Here is a 26,216-nt window from a genome sequence, read left to right on the forward strand (position 1 = left end):
TGTGTGGTTAGGTACATACATTGCAATACTTTGACCAATACAAGATACACCTCAAAGACTTTTAAAACATTTCCAATACATCCTCACTGCATTCTGTGCAATGGTATGTTACCATTTTGCTCCATGTGCTTTCTTTTGGTTCACTTACATCCAATATTTCATATCATACCTCCTTAGCATCTCTTCAAAGTAAGGTTTGGGTGCACGCAGATGTATGAATGTGCTCTCCCTGTAGTGTTTAACAACATGACTTGAAAAATAACATTTACCTTCACCACCTACTTCCATCCTTGTTCTCTTTTTCCACCCATCCGTTTTTCTCTTCTCAATGGAACCATGTCATGACATTTCTGTTTACCCTTCTAGATTTTCTCCCTGCTGTTTACATGCTTTTTGTAACCTAAGATAAAATATGTGGTCTTGCTTTCCATGTGAATGTGGGCCTTATGTAAAGCATTTATTTGTCCTTAATTGGTCTCTAGCCAGACTTTTTTGCCTGAGTTTTTTCCATGTCAGTGCATGAGGGTCTTCATCAGTCTTTGTGCTCAATACATAACATGCCCTCCTTAGTCTTTGCCCCGTGGGTAGCAAGGGCCTGACCTAGGCCCACGGCTGTTGTGGTGACCTACAGGGTGATAACCTATCTTGTGATCAAGGGCACCTCTTTCTCCTTGTGCACCAGGAAAACCAATAGGTTCTGAAATACACATCTCGATCACTCTCCTGGATGTTAGTGATTACGGAGGTCTCACCTGCAGGAAGGGGGAGGCTGCCCTTGTCTTTCACCCCTAACAGCATGGGTGACTCCATTAGTGTTGTGGAGGATACTGGAGGTCTCCCTGTGGCAGGTAACAGGGACAGGAGGGGTAACGACATCTTGGAAGGAAAAGTTGGCCTGCTGGACGGGAGGAACCACCTGGGTTTGCAAAAGGAACGGGAGAGAATTCGAAGCAGTTTGTACTGCGGAAGTACAAACGTTCACAGTAAATTAAGATTTCAAGCCGAGAGGCTGAACATAGTGCTCTATTAATGAGTTGGCTTTAAAAGTATTCTTGGTGTTGGGGGCAGCATAATACATGAAAAATACAGTTGAGAAAAGCATAAAATTCCATCTAAATGTAAGGTATACAGAGGGTGGGAGTTGAATGAATGGGGAGATGGTCCTGTGCCCATTGCAGAATATGGATAGATGTCCAGAGGAGACCCCCTTGAGAAGTGGAAGACTCAAAATTAACCACCTCCAAATCCACTAATCTAGAATGAACCACTATGCTGCCCCTAAATCCACAAGCCAGCCCTATCAAAGCAACAGCTCAGCAGGCAAGGCTAGGACAGACTGCCTCCCATTCAAGACTGATTTCCAGTTTTCCCTCCACTTGGTGCCTACTTGCCATCTGCAAAGATAAAGTCTTTCCTGGGATCTGGTAAGCAGGCTGCTTCTTGGCCATGCTTTCAGATCTGGACCTGCTGTGTTGCTTCTCTGCAAGGCCAGATATCATGGGGCAATTCTCTGTGGTGCTCAGGAGACCCTGGGAAGCACTTCTTCTGATTTGCTGTTCACTACCTAAGGAGAATGACATTGGGCCCAAGGAAAATGAAGGAAATTCGGTAAATTTTTTCTTGTTTCATCTTGTTTCTCACTCCTGTACCTCTGTGAGGAAGGGATGTTTCTCAGTCGGGCTCCAAAAAGGTTTTCAATATTAGAGCAATTGGTAGATAAGCTTGAGTGGCTGTTATCTTGATCACTACTCTCAACAACGTCCTTCTGAGAGTCAGTGCCCTCAGAAGTGGACTTTGCCAGGCAGGGGTGGTGGTGAACGATTCAGTAGCAGAAGCTGGGATGTTCTCAGTGAGCTCTCTGAAGCCTTGGCTGTGTTTCTTGGTTCTGTCTGGAGAAGCTGAGCCTCTTGGTAGGGGCCAGCTGCTGGGATTGCTCTCAAAAATGGTTCCCTCAGCAGCAGCAGTCACAGACCTTGAATAAACCTGTTGCTGATATTCAGGGTCTGCCAAAGCCTGAAAAGGGTGTCTGGGAGGCAGACGCTCCTTAGAACTGCTCCACTTTACAGGTGCACTTGCTGAGCCTGTTGAGGAAATTTGTGGCTGGAAGTTAGCCCCATCCCTGGCTTGGAAAGGGTCTTTGGAAGGCAGCTGCTCTTCAGAACTCCTCCACTCTTTAGGAGAGCTATCAGAAAGTGAGGGGGCTTCTTGCTTATACTCATGCTTCCCCAGGGCCTGGGAAAGGTGTCTGGGAGGCAGTTACTCTTCAGATCTCCTCCGCTCCACAGGAGCACTCTCTGACTGTGAGAAGACTTTTTGCGGGCCTTCAGGCCACTGCAGGGACTGGGAAGGGCATTTTGTAGGCAGCAGCTTCAAAGAAATGCCTCCCTCCATACTGGCACTCTCCCCACCTGCAAAAACTCGGTGCTCAGCTTTAGGCTTGGACAAAGATTTGGGAGGTTGATTTGAAGACAGAGGATCTGCATAAGTTCCTCCCTCAGTAGCAGGTTTCTCTTAGATCTGTTGTGCCATAGACTTCATGAACGACTGGGAAGGAGCCCTGGAAACTAGCAGTTTCTTAGGCATGCCTCTTTCCGCAGCAGTGTTCTCTAGACATGAGGACATTTCCTGAACCTTAGGCCCCATTGAGAGCTGGATAGGACATTTGGGAAGAGGTGGCTTCCCAGAAACGCCCATCTCAACGGCAGCACTCTAAAAACTTGAGCACAGTTGCTGGACTTTACACCTCACAGTGGTTAGGGAAAGCTCTTTAGAAGCACCCTCCTCAATGGCGACACTCTCTGGACCTGCAGAGGTTGGTTGGTGGACTACTGGTTCTGTCCGTGACTGGGAGGCCTCTGCTCCATAGAAATGCTCCTCTCAGCCGCGGTACTCTCTGGACCCACAAAGGCTAGGCACTCAAAGTGGCAGCTCCCCCAGGACTGGAAAGCATATGTGCGAGGCCTGCACTCCACAGGACCATGCCATTCTGCAGGAGCACTCACTGGACATGAATAGACTCCCTGCTTGGCTACTGGTCTCATGAGGGGCTGAGAAGACTCTCTGGGTGGCAGCGGTTCCACAGAAATGCATCACTCCATGGTGGCACTCTCTGAACCTACGGAGACTTGTTGCTCCAATGTAGGGCTCTCCCAGGCCTGGAAAGGGCATCTAGGAGGCTGCACCTCCACAGAAACGCTCTCCTCAGCCTTGGCATTCTCTGGAGCAGCAGAGGCTTGTTGCTCGACTTTGGGGCTCACCCAGGGCTGGAAGGTGTATCTGGGATGCACTGGCTCCACAGGACCACTCCATATGGCTGAAGCACTCACTGACTCAAGGGTCCTAGTCTGTGGCTGGAATTTAGGCCTAACCAAGGGTTGGGAAGGGCATCTGGGAGCCAGCTGCTCATCAGAACTCAATTCCACAAAACATTTTGATTTTGTGAGGACTTCTTGACCATCTTCAGGCTTCACCAAGGACTGAAAAGAGTCCCTGGGAGCTGCATCCTCTTCTGATGCACTCTCTGAACCTGAGGAGACTTCTTGTTCCTCTCCAGGGTCCTCCAAGGACTGGAAAGAGTCTCTGGGATCCAGCTGCTGCTCAGAAACACTCCCTGCCTCTGACGTGCTCTCTGAACCTGAGGAGACTTCTTCAGCTTTGGACTTTCCCAAAGACCGAGAAAGGCTTCTAGGAGGCAGCCTCTCTGCAGAAATGTCTCCCTCCGCCAAAACATTTGCCATACCTGAAATGCTTGCAGTAAAGTCTTGGAGAACATGTCCAGGAGGCTGTTCTTTGCAGCCAGTTGGGATGTCTTAAACCGACTCCACTTTCAACTGGACACTTGGTGAATCAAGGCAGGAAGCTCCTTCCTCTTCTGCCTGACTACAAGAAGGATCCATAAACCCCTGAGCCCCCACTGCCACCAGGAAAATGACATCTTCCTGGGTTGTAGAAGGGCTTTCCACCACTGGTAAAAGAGAAGTTCTGGCATCTGTCTTCTCGGCCCCAGAAGCCCCATCTTCGTGGTATGGTGATGGGCCACTAGCCAGAGATTCTTCTATGTCTGCAGGTATGGCTTGTGATGCTGATGCTTTTCTGGCTTCAGAATTAGTACCAGCATCTCTCCTTCCCATGTTATCTTTATCTGAAAGCAAATTCTGGGGAACAGCGGTTTCTGTTTGTGGAGTTGTGGGCTGCCCTACAACTTGCTCCTCCAAGGGCTGGTGATAGAAAAAGCACTTCTGGACAGTCTTTTCAGAAGATAGGGACCCAGCTCCCTCAACCAGGCCAACCCCTGGGCTGCACTGCTTAAAACTCCTTCCGCTGGCCACTCATTCCTGAAGTGCTCCATCCTTTCCTTCCATGTCGTTTTCTGTATGTTGCACAGAGTGGGTAGCCCCGGCTGCCGGCAGCATCTGTGCTTGCAGCCTGAGCTGTTGTCTTCTTATCACAAATCTCAGTTTTGTTGTTCTCCTCGGGGCTTGAAGGACCTATACCAAATAGAAATAAGGAAGTTTGTGCTTTTGACTTCCTAAAATAAGAATACTCTGTCCTGGCCCAAAGAGTACCAGTTTGCTCTCAAATTCTCTAGTACATTGAAGTAGCTGTTCAGAAGCTAGAACTTGGTCACCATTAGCCTTCTGCAGCTGGATATTCTTAAATCAAAGTGAAATCCCAGCTGTATGAACTGATTCCAAGGTTGGCTCATCACCATTGTTATCAATGGTCTGGTCCACAGTTAGATGTGAGGCATGTCAAAAGGCACTTTCTGAACTTGTAATGATTACCTTTTAGGAAACTGACTGGGGCAGGGTAAAGGGAAATTTTGCTTTCTACTTCATATGTATAATTTTCTACTTCACTCTACTTAATTTTCATATGTGCAGGAATTTTTTATTTGTTAGAAAAATGTCAACAGGGGTTATCTGGGAGGTAGGGACCCAGATATATCTGGGCTATCTGGAACCCCTTTTCTTCTGCCTTTTACTCTCTTGTATTAAAATAATCTGATGAAATACACATGCAAAGCCATTCTTGGAAGGCCTTAACAATTGCCATCAGTCTATGGCCTTCATTCAGGTCAAGCACAAGGCAGCAGTTGTACGGATAGCTCCTCTTCTCTCTAGTACTTTTACTAAGGAACTCAGTTTGATCCCAGGTGGGAGGGCCCTCGCTGCCTTTCCTCCCTTATCCATCCACTGCACCCCTAACTCCACCTAGTGGTTTCATATCCAGCATTCAGCACTGAGTATAGCTGCCTGCACCCCAAACCACTCCCATTATATGGAAAACCAATCAAAGTATCTGAACCAGTCTTATCATCTGTCCAAAAAAGGGACAACTATTAAAAGTAAATATGAAAAAAGATTAAGTAAATTAGTATTATCCATTTCCTTCCTTCCTTCCTTCCTTCCTTCGTTCCTTCCTTCCTTTCTTTTTACAGAACAGTTGTGTGGTTTGGTTAGATTTCATAGAAAACTGTATTTAGGGATATCCGGTCTTTGGACCCATGTGAGAAATCCTTTGTGGGCAAAAACGTGAAGTAACTATTCGATTTAATGTGTGGAACACAGGAATTTTGTTTTATCATGTATTGCTTGGAATTAGGTTGCCATCAGCTGGAGCCAACATCCGCATCCACACATGCACATGCACATGCACAGATTTTTGTTCCAGTGGTATTTGTGACTTAGGGATTGGATGCTGTCGGCTGCCAAGGACAACTATCTGCAGCTGCCCAAGTCCTCTTTGTCCATGGGTATGGGAACTGGTCTCGCTGTAACACAAGACCTTTCCTCTCTACTCGAAGAAAAAAAGCAACTATAAAAAAACTAGCTTTGGCCAATTCTGTTATTATAGTCTGGTTCTGTTGCTAAGGGACAATGTTGAAGGGGAAATCCCTGGCTGTGCTCAAATATGTGGGCTCATTGAGGAGCTCAGCATATACATTAGCCTTAAAGAGGATCGAAGAAACTTAAAACCAGACAAGCACAAAAATCTCTATCTGATTGGGAATTCAGTTAGGAAAAACAGGGGCCCGGGTGTGAGTGATCCTTTTCCCAAATCCCACACAAGTGGCGATTGTATAAAATAGGCAGTTTATATGGAGAAACCTGGACCACGTTAGTGTGCATCTTCAACTGAAAGCTCCCTGAAGACCAAAGACAGCAGGCCTGGGTAATTCTCCTTATACAGCTCCTATCACACAGCACTGTGCAATTAGCTCCTAATAACGTGTTTCTGGAGGAGGGTGCAGATGTGCCAACCTGCGCTGTCTATTTTCAGCTTCTTTTGGTTTGTTTGTACTCTTCTTTTCTTCAGTTCCCCCTGCTTTGGTTCCACCTGAAAGAGGAAAAGAAAGCGCTTGAATCAGCAGACTGACGTGCTCTCCACCCAGCCCTGCAAGGTTGTCAAAGAGAAAAGCACCAGCAAAAAAGTCCTTGATATCCAAATGGCTGCACTGGGAGCATAACAGTACCATTAACGATGACAATTATTTCCGAAGGCATCCATCACCTGGTGATCATTTCATCTACTGGAAGTGGTTCACCTAGATTTGAAGTTGCTGATCTCTGAGTGATTTGCTACAGGGACTCTCGGAAACACCCTGAAAGCCAGTGAACCACACTGCAAGCTCATAAACCTGAAATTGGGGTTGTTAGGCCTGACAGCAGTCATGTTCTTGGTAGCGCTGGAATTCCTAAACTTGCTTCACTAGACTTGGGAGCTGAACTCAAATCCTGTTTGGCTTCTTTGCAGGGATTCTAGTGGAAGCATGAATTACGCCTTTCCAGCTCAAAAGGAGAAAGACAGTGGGGTTTGGCAGGGGTTGGGGACAGAGAGAAAAAGATGAAGGATTCAGCCTTTACATTGAAAGGGTTGAAAGTGGTTTAGTGTAAACAAGGTTTGCAGATCATTACAGTGCAGCTTTGGAAATGTCAGAGTAGCACTGGACTGAATAGTGTCCAGAATGTGCTCATGCAAGCCTTATGACATGCATCCAAAGGTAAATATACAACTCTTTATGTCACACATTGGTGTGGATAAAATGAGAGTTCCTGTGGCCAGGATTCTCACCTGGCCCTGGTTGACTAGCTCACTGCACACCTGTGGGAAATACATGACTGTTGACTCTATATAAAGAGCTCTGCCCAGTGCTCTAGGCATGACATGGTGGCAGAGCTACAAGGCTGTAGGAGAGCAGAGCAGAGGCTGGAGTGGTGGCAGTGCCGAGGACAGAGGCCCAGAGGCCCAGAGGACGGCTGTGCAGACAGAGGGGCCTAGAGGCAAGGGGAGAGACCAGTTTCCTGCATGCAGACTCGCTCTGAGTGAACGAGACTTTAGTGACTGACCTGCCACCTGGAAATAAAGTTGGGTATAACCCTTTCACCCCAAGAACGTTTTGCTCTCAATTTTTTTGGTCACATTGAATCCATAGTGAACTTGCCTGGGGCTGAAACCCATTGGCAAGACAATTGGTTTCAAGTATACAGCGTAGTGATTCAACAGGTATGTACATTATTTTTTTTATTTTGTTATCATTAATCTACAATTACATGCAGAACATTATGTTTACTAGGCTCCCCCTTCACCAAGTCCCCCCTACAATCACCATTACAGTCACTGTCCATCAGCGTAGTAAGATGCTATAGAATCACTACTTGTCTTCTCTGTGTTGTACAGCCCTCCCCATGCCCCCCCCACATTATACATGCTAATCGTGATGCCCCTTTCTTTTTCCCCACCCTTATCCCTCCCTTCCCACCCATCGTCCCCAGTCCCTTTCCCTTTGGTAACTGTTAGTCCATTCTTGGGTATGTACATTATTAAATCCTTCCCCCAACTCGTGAGGTTACTATCTGTGAACATAGAAATGTTACAGAACTATGGACTATATTTGCCATGCTGCACTTCCTTTCCCATGACTAATTTCCATTACAATTGAGATTTTGTGCTTCTTTATTCCCGGCACCTATTTCTCCCACCCTCCCCAACCCACCCTCCAGTCACTTCTCAGTGTCTCTGGGTCTACTGCTGTTTTGTTGGTTTTGTTTTGCTTTTGTCTTAGATTCTACATGTAAGTCAGTCATGTGGTATTTGTCTTTCTCAACCTGGCTTATTTCACTTAGCATGGTACCCTCTAGGTCTACCCATGTTGTTGCAAATGGCAGGATTCCTTTCTTTTTTGTGGCTGAATAATATTCCATTGTGTGTGTGTGCCTCTTCTTCTTTATCCATTCATCTGTTGATGGACACTTTGGTTGCTTCCATACTGTGGCTACTGTAAATAATGCAGCAGTAAGCATAGGGGTGCATATATCTTTTCCAATCAGAGTCAAAATGATTTATTTTTCAAGTGAATGAGGTCAGATAGATCTGGGTTCAAATCCCTGCTCCATCACTCGCTCGCCATGTGACCTTGGGCAAGTTATTCTCTCATTCTCCACATCCACATTTATAAATTAGGGATAAGGTGGAATCTCCTAGGACTTGCAGACCTAAGAAAATCCAAAGCAGGGACCAAGTGGCAGCAGCCCATGTCACAAATGATTCTGGACCCTTTTCTATTCATCCGTGTGTCAGAGAGATAGTCACAATGTGAACAAAAGTGATTAAAAGATTGTCAAAAAATTAAAATTCGAAGTAATCCTCATAAATTGATTAGTGCTAATAAACAAATTAACCAAGTTGAGAGAGACGCAAGATCAACACATGTAAATCAGTTGCATTTCTATGTACTGGGATTGAACAATCCAAAAAAGGCAGTTAAGAAAACACACCCATTCACAATAGCATCAAAAGGAATAAAATACTTGCAAATAAATTTAATCAAGGAGGTGCAAGACTTGCACACTGTAAACTACAAAACATCACTGAGAGGAATTAAAGACCTAATTTAAAGACCTAAATTGAAGAAATATATGGAAAGACAGTCCATGTTCATGTATTGGAAAATCTAACGCTAAAATGTGACACTCCACAGTGATCTACACATACAATGAAATCCCTAGCAAAATCCCAACGTGCGTCGAGAAGATATGGAAAAACTGATTGTAAAATCCATATGGAATTGCAAGGGACCCCAAATAGCCAAAACAATCTTGGGAAAGAAGACCAAATTGGTGGGCTCACACTTCCTGATTTCAAACCCTATTGCAGAGCTACAGTCATCAGAGCAGTGTAGTACTGGTGTAAGAACAGACATACATAGATCAGTGGAATAAAACAGAGCATCCAGAAATAAATCCACAGATGGCTAGTTGATTTACAACAAGGATGACAAGACCATTAAACGGAGGAAAGTCTTTGCAACAAATGGGGCTGGAATAACTGGATAGCGATTTGCAAAAGAATGGACTTAGACCCTTGCCTCACAGCATATATGCAAATTAACTCAAAAGGGATCAAAGGCCTAAATATAAGAGCTAAAACATTTAGAAGAAAACATAAGGATAAGTGCTCATGTTCTTATATTTGGTTCCTTAGGTATGACACTAAAAGCACAAGTACCAAAAGAAAAAAATCAATAAATTGGACTTCACCAAAATTTTAAAAATTTCCTTCAGTTCTGTTCTCTTGCTAGAGTTTAAAGACAACCAACCAAATGGAGAAAACATCTATAAATCATGTATCTGATAAGGATCTGGCATCTGGAATATATAAAGAACTCTTACAGCTCAACAAAATAAACCCAAACAACTCAATTTAAAAGGGTGCAGAGGACTTGAACAGACATTTCTCCAAAGAAAATATGGCCAAAGAGCACATGCAAAGATGCTTTAATATCATTAGTCACTAGGAAAGTGCAAATCAAAACCACAGTGAGATGCCACTTCACACCTACCAGAATGACAACGTTTTCTAAAAGTAGAAAACAACAAATGTTGGCCAGGATGTGGAGATACTGGAACCCTCATACATAGCTGGTGGGAATGTAAAAGGGAGTAGCTGCTGGGGAAAACAGTTTGGTGGTTCCTCAGAGAGCTAAACATAGAATTACCATATGACCCAGCAATTCCACTCCCAGGTATACACCCAAAAGAATTGAAAACAGGTGCTCAAACAAAGACTTGTATATGAATGTCCACAGCAGCACTTTTCACAATAGCCAATAGGTGGATAGGACCCAAATGCCCATCAATGGACGAATAGTTAAGCCAATGATGGTACATCCTACAATGGAGTATTATTCAGCCATTAGAAAGGATTGGAGTACTGATATGTGCTACAATGCAGATGAACTTCAAAAACATTTTTTTAAGTGAAAGGCAGACCCAAAAGGCCACAGAGTACTTGATTATATGTGTATGAAGTACCCAGAATAGGCAAATCCAGCAGTAGAAAGCGGATTAGTGGTTGCCAAGGGCTGAGAGGTGGTAGGAATAATGAGTGATTCCTTAATGGGTATGGGGATTCTGTCTGTGGGAACCAAAACTGTTTCTGGAACTAGGTAGTAGTGATGGTTGCACAACACTGTGAATGTACCTAAGGCCACTGAACGTTACGTTATATGTATCTTACAACAGTGAAAAGCGCTATCTAATTCAATCCTTCCACCAACTCAGATTCTGTCCTAATTCATCCTACTTAGTGGTATCCTGCAGAAAATACTTGGTCATAGCCTAAATCCATAAACCAGTGAGCATCGGTAGCCACCCACCACCAGCCTGTGCTTTAACTTTGGTGCTAACCTAATTGCTTTCGTTTTTGGCTGACATACCTAACTGAAGGCCGCTTCCCTCCATAGGATCTTTTAACATCAAAACAGAGCTTTGTGCTCACTGGCTAATTATCTTCATTATCAACTGCTTTTGTTTAATTTTTAGTTCCCAAGGTTAATTGTTCCAGTCTGTGCTTTACTCTAAAAGCCCTCTCAGTATTCAACAGCAACCCATCAGATTAACCACACATTAGTTTGAGAATGGACGTGTTATTCTGGGGGACAATCTACTAGTTTTCCAGTTGCTGATGGGTGTTATTTGGTTGACAAACCTACATGTACGAAATACACATACATGCCCTCTCATGTGTCAAGTCATTTTTCATGTGGGTAGGTGTCTAGCCAACGATACTACACACCTTAACTTGTGCTCAAGCAGAGACCTTTGAGATTTTGGCGTTTGAAACTGCAGAGGCTTTATTCCCATGAAAATCTCTGCTCTTTTCTTCCTGAAATAACGGAAAACATCTGCAGATGACTATTTTTTTGTGAAATACCCTCTTCTATGGTTTATAAATGAAATTGCTCATTATTCGGTGTGTAAAATGGGACACAGCCTGTAAACTGCTATGCAAATCAAAAGGCAAGAATGGCAGGTCCTTCCCCTATTATGGAGCGATATCAGGAGAAAAAGAGAGTGCGAAAAGAAATTACACCTCTAACCTGTGCCACTTAGGACGCAGCTAACACTCACCTTCTTCACAGTTGAGAACTTGTGTGGTGAAGCCTTCTTTTGTGGGCTCTTCCGTGACTTAATCACCAATTGAGAGTTCTTCAAAATCCTTGGAGACTGAATCAGATCAGATACGAGGTGGGCTGATGCTAGGTGGGCGTGGGCGCCATGGTGGGATCTGTCAAGGAGAAGGACAGAAGGAAAATGTTAAAACTCGTGTGCTTTCCTCCAAATTACTGGTGTTCTCTTGTTGCTTTAATGGTCGAAGGACTAGGAATCCGAAGTGAAAAAATCTGAAGGGAGGAAAGACTCTCCTACCTCCCTGCCTTCCCTTCTAGTACTTACTCAAACCAAAGACCAACAGCCTTGTTTCACACTTTGGGCTGCTGCACACCTTTGCCAATCCCCAAAGACAGAAACTTCAGATTGTTTGTTTGATTAGAGCCAGGTTTCTGGTGTTACTCCCTGCTGGTGTTAACTATATGTCTTCCTTGAGTCTGATCTTTATTTTGATTTTGGCTCTGCCTTTAAAAGTCCAGTTCTAGCGGGGCTGGGGGGAGTCTTTGGGTTCTGATCTGGGTGTGGCATCCAAAGTACAATCCTTGCTCCTGTCATTACAGGAATTGGCTGGATCAGGTCTTGTCTAACCAACTGTGCTGGTTGCTTATCTTAATCCTGTTCAGACCGATTTTCTTGGATTTTTAGAAAATCTGCAGAACTAGTCCTGGTTAGAACTGCTTTACTAGTCCTGAAGGGATGAAACTGATCATCTGCATTTTCCTTCAGCTTCAGTAGACTAATTTAGTTCATTCCCGTGGGAAGCTCATGGTACACTTGAATTTGAGGCACTAGTCCCTGCCCTGGTCCTCTTGGTGAAGATCAGAATCCCTGATTTGATCTTTAACTAGTACTAGTTAACCATCTACAATCTGCCACCTCATTCTTGGCACTGGGCCTACAGCACTGAACAAAACAAAGTCCGTGCTGTCATGGAGCTCACGTGTTTGCTCCTGTCATAGGCTCTGCTCCTCCTCAGGACAGATGGCCTTCAAACTCTCAGAGCCAACAACCAGAGGCCGCAATGAGGATTTGCCAAGGTTCTGCCCCTGGGGTACCCCTGGCCAGTGTCTAAGGAGCCCCCTTAGTACTACCAAGCACCACTGGAGGCTCTTGAGAAGAGGCCCTGGGGATTCAGCATCCCCAAAGCCAATTCTAATACTAATAGCTACAGTACTGCCAACTGAGTGACTGAAGGCTTCACTCTGTTTTAATCTGTATTATGTCCTTCCTCATGCTACCTTTGGGTTTAGTTTGCTCTTCTCTTTCTAGTTCCCTATGGTGGAGAGTTAGGTGATTGATTTGAAATCTTTCTCCCTGCCAAGCAGGGAGTGCTCTCCATAGATACATTTCATTTGGACCTTACAGCAATTCGTTGAAGCATTTGATCTTGGGGTCTACATGTCACAGAGGGGAGAAACTGTGTCTGACAGGTGACATGACTGTCCCTAATTGTCACAGTGACAGAGCAAGCATTGGAAAGGTCTGCTTGTCCTTATAGCCTATGTGCTTTTTAAGTATTTCTCTCCTCACGTAAGCACCTCATCAACAACCTGTTCTTTAATCCTCACCTCACCTCTCTGCTCTCTCAGTAAAACATGTCGGGGTGAAGAAATAACAGATTTGGAGTCTGAAGACTGTTAGACTATCTCTTAGGAAGGGGTCCCAGGTACCTTCAGCAGATGCCTCTGAAGAACATCTGAAGTATCTGAAGGGCTGTCATTTAGGCTACCTGTGTGTTCCTGCAGCATAGGACTTGGCCAATCAGTAGGAGCTCCAGGAAGCAGATTTGAAATGTCCTAACAGCTGCCTCATAAGACAGCACTTGTCCCAGAGATTTCAAGAGCTTGCTTGAGCACTGGCTCCTGAGTGGTTTAAAAATATATATGGATACTTGGGCCCTATTCCAGAGCCACAGTCTCAGATTCGGAGAGCTGCAGGCAAGAGATCACAGAAAATTGTGTGAGAGAACAGATACTCAAGGCCATTCTCTCATACTTACTAAAAGAGTTGCTAGAACTCAGAGCTTTGCTTTTCTCACTGCTAAAATGGGGCTAATGACACCAACTCTACAGAGTTGCTAGAAGAAGTGATCCTCAGTTCTATGTGCTCAACAAGTGTTCATTTTTTAAATAGCTAACTCAGTCAATGGAATTCACATTTAGGCACTACTAGAATAAGTCAGAAGCCTGAAGACACCTGTAGATTTAACAAGGGCCCCCAAGAAAAGTGGTCCTATATCTGTCTAACTCAATAGCAGCTAAAGAGTGGATTTTTCTTTCTTTTTTCCAATTCATGTTTGTTTATTTTCCAATTTGTCACATCTCTTCACTTTATTTTTATTTAAAAAGTTTTTTACATTGAGGTACTTTATAGCACACGTTCTTAAACATTGTGCATGCCTGTCTCCTAACTACAAGGTCCAGGAAGTGGATGCCCCATAGTCAAGTCCAGGAAGTTTAAAGGCAACCACCAGACGAGATGGTGTGCCTGCTTCCTTAAGAAGAGCTGCAAAGGGGCAGTCGGGCCTGTGATCAGTGAGAAAAACTCCTTTGCCTCGGTTTCTTCAGTTACTGAATTCACTTTGATTCAACAAAATGCTAAGAATCTGCTATTACGTCTTTGTATCTACTTGTCCTCAAATAGAACATGAAATTCCGTGGAGAGTAATCTAGGCGCCTACACCCCTAACACTTGCAATAGGACATCAGATCAAAGTTTGGCAGTGGTAAAAACTGGTTCAGTCTTGGCACTTCTAATAGAAAATTTATCCTGGATTTCTGCTCCCGCAGTCTCCCAGCTGCTCCGAATGTCATTTAATCCGTTAAGAATCCTGTCCTTTCAAGGGACCCAACCATTGGCCAATTCCATATGTGCCCAGGTTGTGTGCAGCTCTGGGTATCAGGACCCTTGACTTAATGCTGTCAACTACCCTGTTATTTAGGGTTGTCACTTTGGCACTTAAAGTTTCCCATGTGAAGATTAATCTGTTGTTGATGATTCAGGTTCTGCTAACACCCAACACTCTCTTCAGCCCTGTTTCCCAGGGGAGGGAATAATGGAGCAGGCCAAAGGTGTGAGGTATGGGCCCAAAGCAGACGTTGAAGAAAACTGGCCCCTAGGCTATTGTAGCTTTCCCCATCCCCTTCATTGTGAGAGGAAGTGCCCCTAGAATCTTTACCTTTAATTTTCGCCAAAAAAACAGCCTTAAAAAAAATAGGACTGTGCTGTAAGAATATCTCTGTTGCTGGGACTAAGATAGGAGGAAATGAGGGAGGAGTCCAGGAAACATGTTTCCCCTTTCTGAAAATAAGAAATAACCCTGTGCACGTGGTCATGTGTACCTGGATTTTTGCCACTAGGTGGCAAGGGAGTATAGCTGTGGAGACAAGTGACAACTGGACTTGATGCTTAAAATCGAAGACTGAAAAGTTCACAGAAATGACTTTTCTTGCTGTGGTGCAAGAGGGCAGAGAATGCTGACCTAGGGGCTGCTTTAAAACCGTAAGGTCAGCACCGCTGGTGACCGTCTCAGTGTTCACTTCTCCACCCTTCGTGGCTACTGTACCCAGAAGAACTTCCACACACAGTACAGAAACTAGAGTAAGAGATGTGGTCTGAAGCAGTCATGTCAGAAATAAGTGCCAATTACGTTTTGCTAAGGGCAAAATAGTCAGCTCCCCTGTGGAGAAAGGGTCTCCTCCTTATGTGGCCTTCCCAGTTGCACAGGGATCTTTGGGTATAATCCCACCCACAGACTGAAAGGAGGAAAGTAGCCACTAAGGGTTATCTCCCTGGCAGTATCTCCAGGTCCCCGTGGAGCTTTCCTAGATCAGAGCTCCAGGAGAGTCTAACTGAGCAATGGTTAAGAGTAGCTGGAGGTAAGAGACTGTCCGATGTACACACTATATTTTACGGAGACCGAAAGGATACCCTTCTCCCTGTTGAGGCAGGTACGAAGAAGTTGAGCATCTTACAGACTGCAATAATGGAAAAGCCGTGGGCTTTGAGGTCAGACAACACATCTAGGTCAGATTTCCAGGGTCTACCACTTGCTATCTGGATGAGCTCAAGCCATTTCTTTAATGTCTCTGAGTCCTTATTTAATCCTCACAAAAAACCCTTTGAAGTAGATATGAATATTATGGCCACTGTAGATGGGAAAGGAAGATTCAAAGAGAGTAAGCAATCAACTCAAGGTCACAGAGCCAGTAAGTAGCAGAGAAAGAATTCAAGCACAGGTTTGTGTTGTCTGACTCAGCTGCCATACTTTGAACAATACCACTCTGTTACTCCAGAGAACTTGGAGCCTGCAATCCAGATTCCACTTCCAGGCACGTATCGGGTCATAGCTCCAGGTGCTCTACTAGTCTCAGCTGCAGACCAAGTTCTGGAAAGATGAGATCTCTGTAGAAGAAGAAAAAAACATGGGAGTTGGAATGCCTGCACATTAACAGTGGAATATCAGTGTCATAATATTTAAAGCTTTTTTGGGGTGTGTCAAGAGAAGTGAATATGGTAACACTGGCCAAAACTATATGCTGGACACTAGATTAGCACATCATATATTCATACATTCCCTTATCTAATGTTTATAAGAGCCCTGTCAGGTGGAATCAGCTGAGAAGCAGAGCCAAGTCCCTCCACCTTGTCTTCTAGCAGGGTAGGAGTAGGGAATGGAAGTGGAGTAGTCCATTTACGCTCTGACGCTGGAGTTCTCTGTTACCTGCAGAGGCCTGCCTCTCTGGGGCTTCAGAGAGGAGTGTATTTTACTTGCTGATCTTTCAGGCTGAGGCTCCACCATGAAGAAGCTGTCAGAGGACAGGACTCTGTTCCCCATGCTGCTCTTGGGCCTGGACAGGAAGGAAAAGGTCTTATAAAAGCAGCCAAGGGCCATAGGAACCAAAGACACATGTATAATCCATAGTATGACCAACCATAGACATTCCAGAAGGAGGGCAGGGATGCATATGCGCTGGCATAGAAAGTTGTCCAAGACATAGTAAATGATAAAATAAAGAATGGTATGGTCCATATATACATGCATATTACATACGTACACAGTTTACGTCCATAGAAAAAAGTCTGGAGGGATAACCACCAAACTGTTAGTGGTGGTTCCCTCTGAAGAATAGCACTAGGGACAGAATGGGGGCTTTCATTTTCCACTTTGTGTACTTTTGTAGGATTTTAATTTTTTAAATGATCAACACATCTTTTTTATATAATAGTTTCACCGAGGTATGGCTTACATACCATACAATTCACCCATTTAACATGTACAATTCAATAATGGCAACCCTGTAGAATGGGAGGGAATGCCCTTGAGTCTTCCTATTATTAAGGTGAGAGTCATAAAATATCTTTCACACCCAAATTTCTCTCTAGTGTCTTTGTTCTGATTTACAATATCAACTATATGCCCAGATCCTGGAGACCTTCATTCACCAGGTCCTTTCCTCTTTCACGCAAGGATTCTGTGATATATCTGTCCTAATTTCAAAATCATCTTATGCACCCATCCCACTCCACCCCCAACCCCAGCTTGGTAAACACAGATGGAAATACCTTCTGGTCGGGAATGGAGCCAGGTTGATGACAATCAATTAAGACAAATCAGGGGAAAGTTAGAAACAAACGAAAGGCTAGAAACACAAAAGACTCCTTTGAGGATGTGGCAATATATGTTACCTTTCAAAAACATCAACCAAACATGTCACAAGAAAAGAAACTTACAGACCAGGGTCTCATACGAATATAAATACAAAGTTCTTCAATAAAATACTAGCAATCCAAACCCAGCAATGTATAAAAAGAATTATATGCTATGGCCAAGTAGGACTTGCAAGAAATGGTAGGTTACTGCAACATATGAAAATCAATTAATGTAACATACCATATCAATAAAGACAAAAACCACATGGTCATTTCAATAGATGCAGAAAAAGCACTTGTAACATCTAACATCCTCTCTGATAAACACACTCAACCTTGACAGAGGACATCTCTGACACACCAAAGCTAATATCATACTTAATGATGAAAAACTGGATGCTTTCTCCCTCAGATTAGGACCAAGACAAGGATGTATGCTCTTGCCACTTCTATTCAACATTGTGCTGAGGGTGCTAACCAAAGAAATTAGGTAAGAAAATGAAATAGAATGCATCCCTTTGAACAGGAAAAAGTGAAATTATCTCTAATCACAGATGATATGATCTTCTGTATAAAACTGAAAGAATCCATTAAAAACTACTAGAACTGGAGGGGATTAAAGATGGCAGCATGAGAGGTACAATAGAAACCTCCTCCCAAAACCACATATAATATAGCAAATTCATCAAATCCTGAAAAAGCAACAGGAAAGATGGCTATGGCAGACTGTCTACACCTCAGGAAACCAGCAGACCTCAAGAAAGGGTAATGTACCAAAGCTGTGATCCAGAGGGAACCAAAGCCCTTCCCCCACCCCAGCTCACCAGAGGTAGGAAGAGAAACAGAGCAGGGGAGGGGTGGAGACCTAGGACTGCTGAACACCCAGCCCTGGAGATCTGCTCTGGGAGCATGAACCTACATTACACGGTGCTCTGGAGATTAGTGGGGTTGGAAAGCTAAGACAGGCAGAATACTTGGAGAGACTGAGATTCCAGCTGCTTGTGGAAAACAGGGATCCACATCTAGCTGCTCTGGGATAAAAGAAAGGTGGGCACTCTGAGAGACTTCCTAATGGTGAGAGGGCTGCTGAAGGGGCAACAACTGCACAGAGCTTACTGCTCAGGAGAAATGACAGGTAGACAAAATTGTCTGGGTCCACTCTGCCCAGCCGTTTGGGATCTTTCAGGAGCTTCAGGTGCTCCATGTGCCTGACTGGCCAAGCAAATCCGAGGCCCCCCTGCCATGATACCCAGCCTGCTGCACCTTCCTCCCAGCCAGCAACAGCTTGCAAACTGGCTACCCCCACCATTGCGCCAGGCCAGCCAGAGGGCAACCCCGCCTATGGCAGCTAGAAGTGCAAAGCATAGAGGCTGAGCATGCAGGGAGAAGCCTCTGCAGTGGAGATAGCCACTGCAGCTGGGAAACAGGAAAGAACTCTTTCCTCCCAAAAGATACCAACACCACTCCCCTGTGACCCCACTGTCCCTCCAGGAGCTGAGCAGCTCCACAGAGTAGAGATTTCAAATATGAAACGGCAAAGGAACTTGGTTCAAACCAAAATCCCACAAAAAATAGAAAGAGGACCAAGTGAAACCGAACTCATCGATCTTCCTGAAAGAGATTTCAAAATAAAAGTCATAAATGTGCTCATGGCACTACAGAAAAATATTTAAGACCTCAGGGAGAAATTCAGAAATGAGATACAAACATTGAAGAATACAGTATCTGAAATGAAACATACAGCAGAGGGATTTAAAAGCACATTAGATGAAGCACAGGAGACATTAAATGAAATAGAAATTAGGGAACAAGAACACAAAGAAGCTGAGGCACAGAGAGAAAAAAGGACCTCTAGGAATGAAAGAATATTGAGAGAACTGTGTGACCAATCCAAACGGAACAATATTCACATTATAGGGGTACCAGAAGAAGAAGAGAGAAAGGGGGTATAAAGTGTCTTTGAGGAGGTAATTGCTGAAAACATCCCCAGTCTGTGGAAGAAGATAGTCTCTCAGGCCATGGAGGTGCACAGATCACCCAGCACAAGGGACCCAAGGAAGACAACATCAAGACACATAATAATTAAAATGGCAAAGATCAAGGATAAAGACATAGTTTTAAAAGCAGCCAGAGAGAGAAAAAAGATTACCTGACAAAGGAAAACCCATCAAGCTATCATCAGACTTCTCAACAGAAACATTACAGACCAGAAGGGAGTGGCATGATATATTTAATGCAATGAAGCAGAAGGGCCTCAAACCAAGAATACTCTACCCAGCAGGATTATCATTTAAATTTGAGGGAGGGATTAAACAATTTCAGATAAGCAAAAGCTGAGATAATTTATGTCCCCAAAACAGTCTCTACAGTGCATTTTAGAGGAAGTGCTATAGGTGGAAGCATTCCTAAGGCTAAATAGCTATCACCAGAAGAAATAGAACCACAGTAAAGAAAGTACACCAATTAATTACTAAGCAGATGCAAAATCAAATCAACCACCCCCAAAGACAGTCAAGGGATAGACAAAGAGTACATATTATGATATCTAATATATAAAAATGGAGGAGGAAGAAAAAGGAGAAAAAAAAGAACCTTTAGATTCTGTTGGTAATAGTATATTAAGTGAGTTAAATTAGACTGTTAGATAGTAAGGAACTTACCCTTCAACCTTTGGTAACCACAATCTAAAGCCTGCAATGGCAATAAGTACATACCTATTGATAATCACCCTAAATGTAAATGGTCTTAATGCACCAATCAAAAGACACAGAGTTACAAAATGGATAAAAAAAACAAAAACCATCTATATGCTGCCTACAAGAGACTCACTTCAAACCCAAAGGCATACACAGACTAAAAGTGAAGGGATGGAAAAAGATATTTCATGCAACTGATAGGGGAAGAAAAGCAGGAGATGCACTACTTGTATCAGAAAAAATAGACTTCAAAACAAAGAAAGTGACAAGAGACAGAGAAAAATATTACATAATGATAAAGGGGTCAGTCCAACAAGAGGTAATGACCATTATAAATATTTATGCACCCAACACAGGAGCACCTATATATGTGAAACAAATACTACAAGAATTAAAGGTGGAAATAGAATGCAATGCACTCATTTTAGGAGACTTCAACACACCACTCACTCCACAGGACAGATCAACTGGACAGAAAGTGAGTAAGGAGACAGAGGCACTGAACAACACATTTGAATAGATGGACCAAACAGACATCTATAGAACATTCCACCCCAAAGCAGCAGGGTACACATTCTTCTCAAGTACACATGGAACACTTTCAAGAATAAATCATATACTAGGCCACAAAAAGAGCCTCAGTAAATTCAAAAAGGTGGATATTGTACCAACCAGCTTCTCAGACCACAAAGGTATGAAACAGGAAATAAATTACACAAAGAAAACAAAAAAGTCCCACAAACACATGGAGGCTTAACAACATGCTCCTAAATAACCAATGGATCAATGACCACATAAAAGCAGAGATCAAGTAATATATGGAGATGAATTAAAACAATAATTCAACACTGAAAATCCTGTGGGACGCAGCAAAGGCCATGCTAAGAGGGAAGTATATTGCAATACAGGCTTACTTCAGGAAAGAAGAATAACCCCATATGAACAGTCTAAACCCACAATTAATGAAACTAGAAAAAGAAGAACACATGAGGCCCAAAGTCAGGAGAAGGAGGGACATAACAAAGATAAGAGCAGAAATAAATAAAATTGAGAAGAATAAAACAATAGAAAGAATCGATGAAAGCAGGAGCTGATTCTTTGAGAAAATAAACAAAATAGATAAGCCCCTGGCCAGACTTACCAAGAAAAAGAGAGAGTCTACACACAGAAACAGATTCAGAAATGAGAAAGGAAAAATCACTATGGACACCACTGAAATACAAAGAATTATTAGAGAATACTATGAAAAATTATATGCTAACAAACTGGATAACCTAGAAGAAATGGACAGCTTTCTCGAAAAATACAACCTTCCAAGGCTGACCCATGAAGAAACAGAAAATCTGAACAGAACAATTTTGAATACCAGCAACAAAATTAAATTGGTAATAAAAAAATTACCTAAGAACAAAACTCCTGGACCAAATGGCTTCAGCGCTGAATTTTACCAAACATTTAGTGAAGAATAATACCTATCCTCCTCAAAGTTCTTCAAAAAGTAGAAGAGAAAGAAATCCTTCCAAACTCATTCTATGAAGCCAGCATCACTCTAATACCAAAACCAGACAAAGACACCGCAAAAAAAGAAAATTACAGACCAATATTCCTGATGATAATATATGCAAAAATATTCAACAAAATATTAGCAAACTGAATTCAAAACTACATCAAAAAGATCATCCATTATGATCAAGTAGGATTTATTGGAGGGATGCAAGGATGGTGCAATATTAGAAAGTCCATCAACATCATCCACCACATCAACAAAAAAGGACAAAAACCACATGATCATCTCCATAGATGCTGAAAAAGCATTTGACAAACTTCAACATCCATTCATGATAAAAACTCTCAACAAAATGGGTATAGAGGGAAAGTACCTGAACATAATAAAGGCCATATATGACAAACCCACAGCCAACATCATACTTAACAGCGAGAAGCTGAAAGATTTTCCTTTAAGATATGGAACAAGACAAGGATGTACCCTCTCCCCACTTTTATTCAACATAGTTCTGGAGGTCCTAGCCATGGCAATCAGACAACACAAAGAATTAAAAGGCATCCAGATTGGTAAGGAAGAAGTTAAACTATCACTGTTTGCAGATGACATGATATTATACATAGAAAACCCTAAAGAATCCACCTCAAAGCAATGAGAATTAATAAATGAATTCAGCAAAGTTGCAGGATACAAAATTAATACACAGAAATCTGTTCAATTCCTATATACTAACAATGAACTAGCAGAATAAGAAATCAGGAAAACAATTCCATTTACAATTACATCAGAAAGAATAAAAAACCTAGAAATAAACCTAAGGAAGTGAAAGACCTATACCCTGAAAACTACAAGACACTCATGAAAGAAATTAAAGAAGATACCAATAAATGGAAATACATCCTATGCTCATGAATAGGAAGAATTAATATTGTCAAAATGGCCATCCTGCCTAAAGCAGTCTTCAGATTCAGTGCAATCCCTATCAAAATACCAACGGCATTCTTCAATGAACTAGAGAAAATAGTTCTAACATTCATATGGAACCACTAAAGAACTTGAAGAGTCAAAGCAATCCTGAGAAGGAAGAATAAAGCTGGGAGGATCACGCTACTCGACTTCAAGCTCTACTACAAAGCCACAGTAATCAAGACAATTTGGTACTGGCACAACAACAGACCCATAGATCAATGGAACACAATACAGAGCCCAGATATAAACACAATCGTATATGGTCAATTAATATATGATAGAGGAGTCATGGACACACAATGGGGAAACGACAGCCTCTTCAACAACTGTTGTAGGCAAAACTGGACAGCTACATGTAAGAGAATGAAACTGGATTATTGTCTAACTCCATACACAAAATTAAACTAGAAATGGATCAAAGACCTGAATGTAAGTCATGAAGACATAAAACTCTTAGAAGACAACATAGGCAAAACTCTTTTGAATATAAACATGAACAACTTTTTCCTGAATGCATCTCCTCAGGCAAGGGAAACAAAAGCAAAAATGAATATATGGGACTACACCAAACTAAAATGTGTCTCTACAGCAAAGGACACCATCAGCAGAACAAAATGGCATCCTATAGTATGGGGAATATATTTGTAAATGACATATCCAACAAGGGGTTAGCATCCAAATATATAAAGAACTCACATGCCTCAACACCCAAAAAGGAAAATAACCCCATTAAAAAATGGGTGGATGGGGGCGGAGCCAGGATGGCGGCGTGAGTAGAGCAGTGGAAATCTCCTCCCAAAAACACATAGAGCTATGAAAATATACCAAAGAAAAATCTTCCTAAAATAGAGACCACAGGACACAGGACAACATCCAGACCACATCCACACCTGCAAGAACCCAGCGCCTTGTGAAGGGGGTAAGATACAAGCCCCGGCCCGGCGGACCCGAGCGCCCCTCCCCCCGGCTCCCGGCAGGTAGAAAGAAACCGGAGCGGTTTTTTTTTGACAAGTGCTTTTTGGAAGCCTTAAAGGGACGGGCCTCTGTTGCTAGGGAGGCAGGGTGGCGGGACCGGTGAGCAGGTGCCTGGGACCGGTGCCTGAGGACAAAGAATATCCCGTGTTTCTCCCTGCGGGACCGGCGGGCGGGTGGCTGAGACCGGCGCTTGAGGACGGAGGAAATCGTGCGTTTTTCCCCTTTTTTTTCTCTTTTTGGCGAGCGCTTTTTGGAAGCCTTAAAGGGACAGGGACCCCGGTGCTAGGGAGGCAGGGTGGCAGGACTGGTGAGCGGGTGCTTGGGACCGGTGCCTGAGGACAAAGAATATCCCACGTTTTTCCCTGTGGGATCGGGGGGCGGGTGCCTGAGACCGGCACTTGAGGACAGAGGAAATCGCATGTTTTTCCCCTTTTTTTCTCTCTTTTTGGCGAGTGCTTTTTGGAAGCCTAAAAGGGACAGGGACCCCGGCGCTAAGGAGGCAGGGCGGCGGGACTGGTGAGCGGGTGCCTGGGACCGGTGCCTGAGGACAAAGAATATCGCGCGTTTTTCCCTGTGGGACCGGGGGGCGGGTGCCTGAGACCGGCACTTGAGGACGGAGGAAATCGCGTGTTTTTCCCCTTTTTTTCTCTCTTTTTGGTGAGTGCTTTTTGGAAGCCTTAAAGGGACAGGGACCCCGGTGCTAGGGAGGCAGGGCGGCAGGACTGGTGAGCGGGTGTCTGGGACCAGCGCCTGAGGACAAAGAATATCGAGCATTCCTTCCCTGTGGGACCGGTGGGTGGGTGCTTTTTGGAAGCCTTTAAAGGACAGGGACCCTGGTGCTAGGGAGACAGGGCAGCAGGACCAGTGAGCGGGTGCCTGGGACCGGCACCTGAGGACAAAAAAAAAAAAAAAAAAACTCACGTGTTTTTTCCTTTTTTTTTTCCTTTCTGTTCCCTCTCTCATTGCTGCTGTTGTTGTTTTGGTTTGGAGAGTGCTTTTTGGAAGTCTTAAAGGGGCAGGACAGGTCACTTAGACCACAGGCAGGGAATCTGGGGATCTCTGGGCACTCTAACCCCCTGGGCAGCAGGGAGCACAGAGGCCCCTTACGGAGATAAATAGCCTCCCGGCTGCTCCCCCTCCAACGGGGCTCCACCATTTTGGAGGAACAGCCCCAGCCAGGCCAAGCCCACAGCAACAGCGGAGATAAACCCCAAAGCAACTGGGCAAGAAGCAAAAGCCCTGTCTGCACACAGCTGCCCAGCACAAGCCACTAGAGGTCGCTATTCTCCCAGGAAAAGGCCACAAACCAACAAGAAGGGAAGCTCTTCCAGCGGTCACTTGTACCAGATCTGCAAACTATCTCTATCACCATGAAAAGGCAAAACTACAGGCAGACAAAGATCACAGAGACAACACCTGAGAGGGAGACAGAGCTAACCAGTCCTCCTGAAAAAGAATTCAAAATAAAAATCATGAGCATGCTGACAGAGATGCAGAGAAAAATGCAAGAGCAATGGGATGAGATGCAGAGAAAAATGCAAGAGCAGTGGGATGAGATGCAGAGAAAAATGCAAGAGCAGTGGGATGAAGTCCGGAAGGAGATCACAGATGTCAGGAAGGAGATCACAGAAGTGAAACAATCCCTGGAAGGATTTATAAGCAGAATGGATAAGATGCAAGTGGCCATTGAGGGAATAGAAGCCAGAGAACAGGAACGTATAGAAGCTGACATAGAGAGAGATAAAAGGATCTCCAGGAATGAAACAACACTAAGAGAAATATGTGACCAATACAAAAGGAATAATATTCGTATTATAGGGATACCAGAAGAGGAAGAAAGAGGAAAAGGGATAGAAAGTCTCTTTGAAGAAATAATTGCTGAAAACTTCCCCAAACTGGGGGAGGAAATAATTGAACAGACCATGGAATTACACAGAACTCCCAACAGAAAGGATCCAAGGAGGACAACACCAAGACACATAGTAATTAAAATGGCAAGGATCAAGGACAAAGAAAGAGTTTTAAAGGCAGCTAGAGAGAAAAAGGTCACCTATAAAGGAAAACCCATCAGGCTAACATCAGACTTCTCGACAGAAACCCTACAGGCCAGAAGAGAATGGCATGATATATTTAATGCAATGAAACAGAAGGGCCTTGAACCAAGGATACTGTATCCAGCACGACTATCATTTAAATATGATGGTGGGATTAAACAATTCCCAGACAAGCAAAAGCTGAAGGATTTTGCTTCCCACAAACCACCTCTACAGGGCATCCTACAGGGACTGCTCTAGATGGGAGCACTCCTAAAAAGAACACAGAACAAAACACACAACATATGAAGAAGGGAGGAGGAGGAATAAGAAGGGAGAGAAGAAAAGAATCTCCAGACAGTGTATATAACAGCTCAATGAGCGAGCTAAGTTAGGCAGTAAGATACTAAAGAAGCTAACCTTGAACCTTTGGTAACCACGAATCTAAAGCCTGCAATGGCAATAAGTACATATCTCTCAATAGTCACCCTAAATGTAAATGGACTTAATGCACCAATCAAAAGACATAGAGTAATAGAATGGATAAAAAAGCAAGACACATCTATATGCTGCTTACAAGAAACTCACCTTAAACCCAAAGATAAGCATAGACTAAAAGTCAAGGGATGGAAAAACATATTTCAGGCAAACAACAGTGAGAAGAAAGCAGGGGTTGCAGTACTAATATCAGACAAAATAGACTTCAAAACAAGGAAAGTAACAAGAGATAAACAAGGATACTACATAATGATAAAGGGCTCAGTCCAACAAGAGGATATAACCATTCTAAATATATAGGCACCCAATACAGGAGCACCAGCATATGTGAAGCAAATATTAACAGAACTAAAGACGGAAATAGACTGCAATGCATTCATTGTAGGAGACTTCAACACACCACTCACCCCAAAGGACAGATCCACCGGGCAGAAAATAA

General features: G+C 43.5%; 1 protein-coding gene and 1 pseudogene across 1 annotated transcript; both read right to left on the minus strand.

Annotated features, from left to right (window-relative positions):
* Positions 1-801: 801 nt before the first annotated feature.
* Positions 802-3,090, minus strand: LOC140847363 (uncharacterized; annotated as a pseudogene).
* On the minus strand, positions 3,090-16,287 carry LOC108406503 (acrosomal protein KIAA1210). Its single transcript, XM_073227529.1, is given in 6 exon segments — positions 3,090-4,323; positions 4,325-4,487; positions 6,264-6,339; positions 11,412-11,568; positions 15,718-15,854; positions 16,174-16,287. Coding segments are annotated over 6 exon segments (1,881 nt in total).
* Positions 16,288-26,216: the final 9,929 nt, after the last annotated feature.

The sequence above is a fragment of the Manis javanica genome, chromosome X (genome assembly GCF_040802235.1).
Source record: "Manis javanica isolate MJ-LG chromosome X, MJ_LKY, whole genome shotgun sequence".
Lineage (NCBI taxonomy): Eukaryota > Metazoa > Chordata > Mammalia > Pholidota > Manidae > Manis > Manis javanica.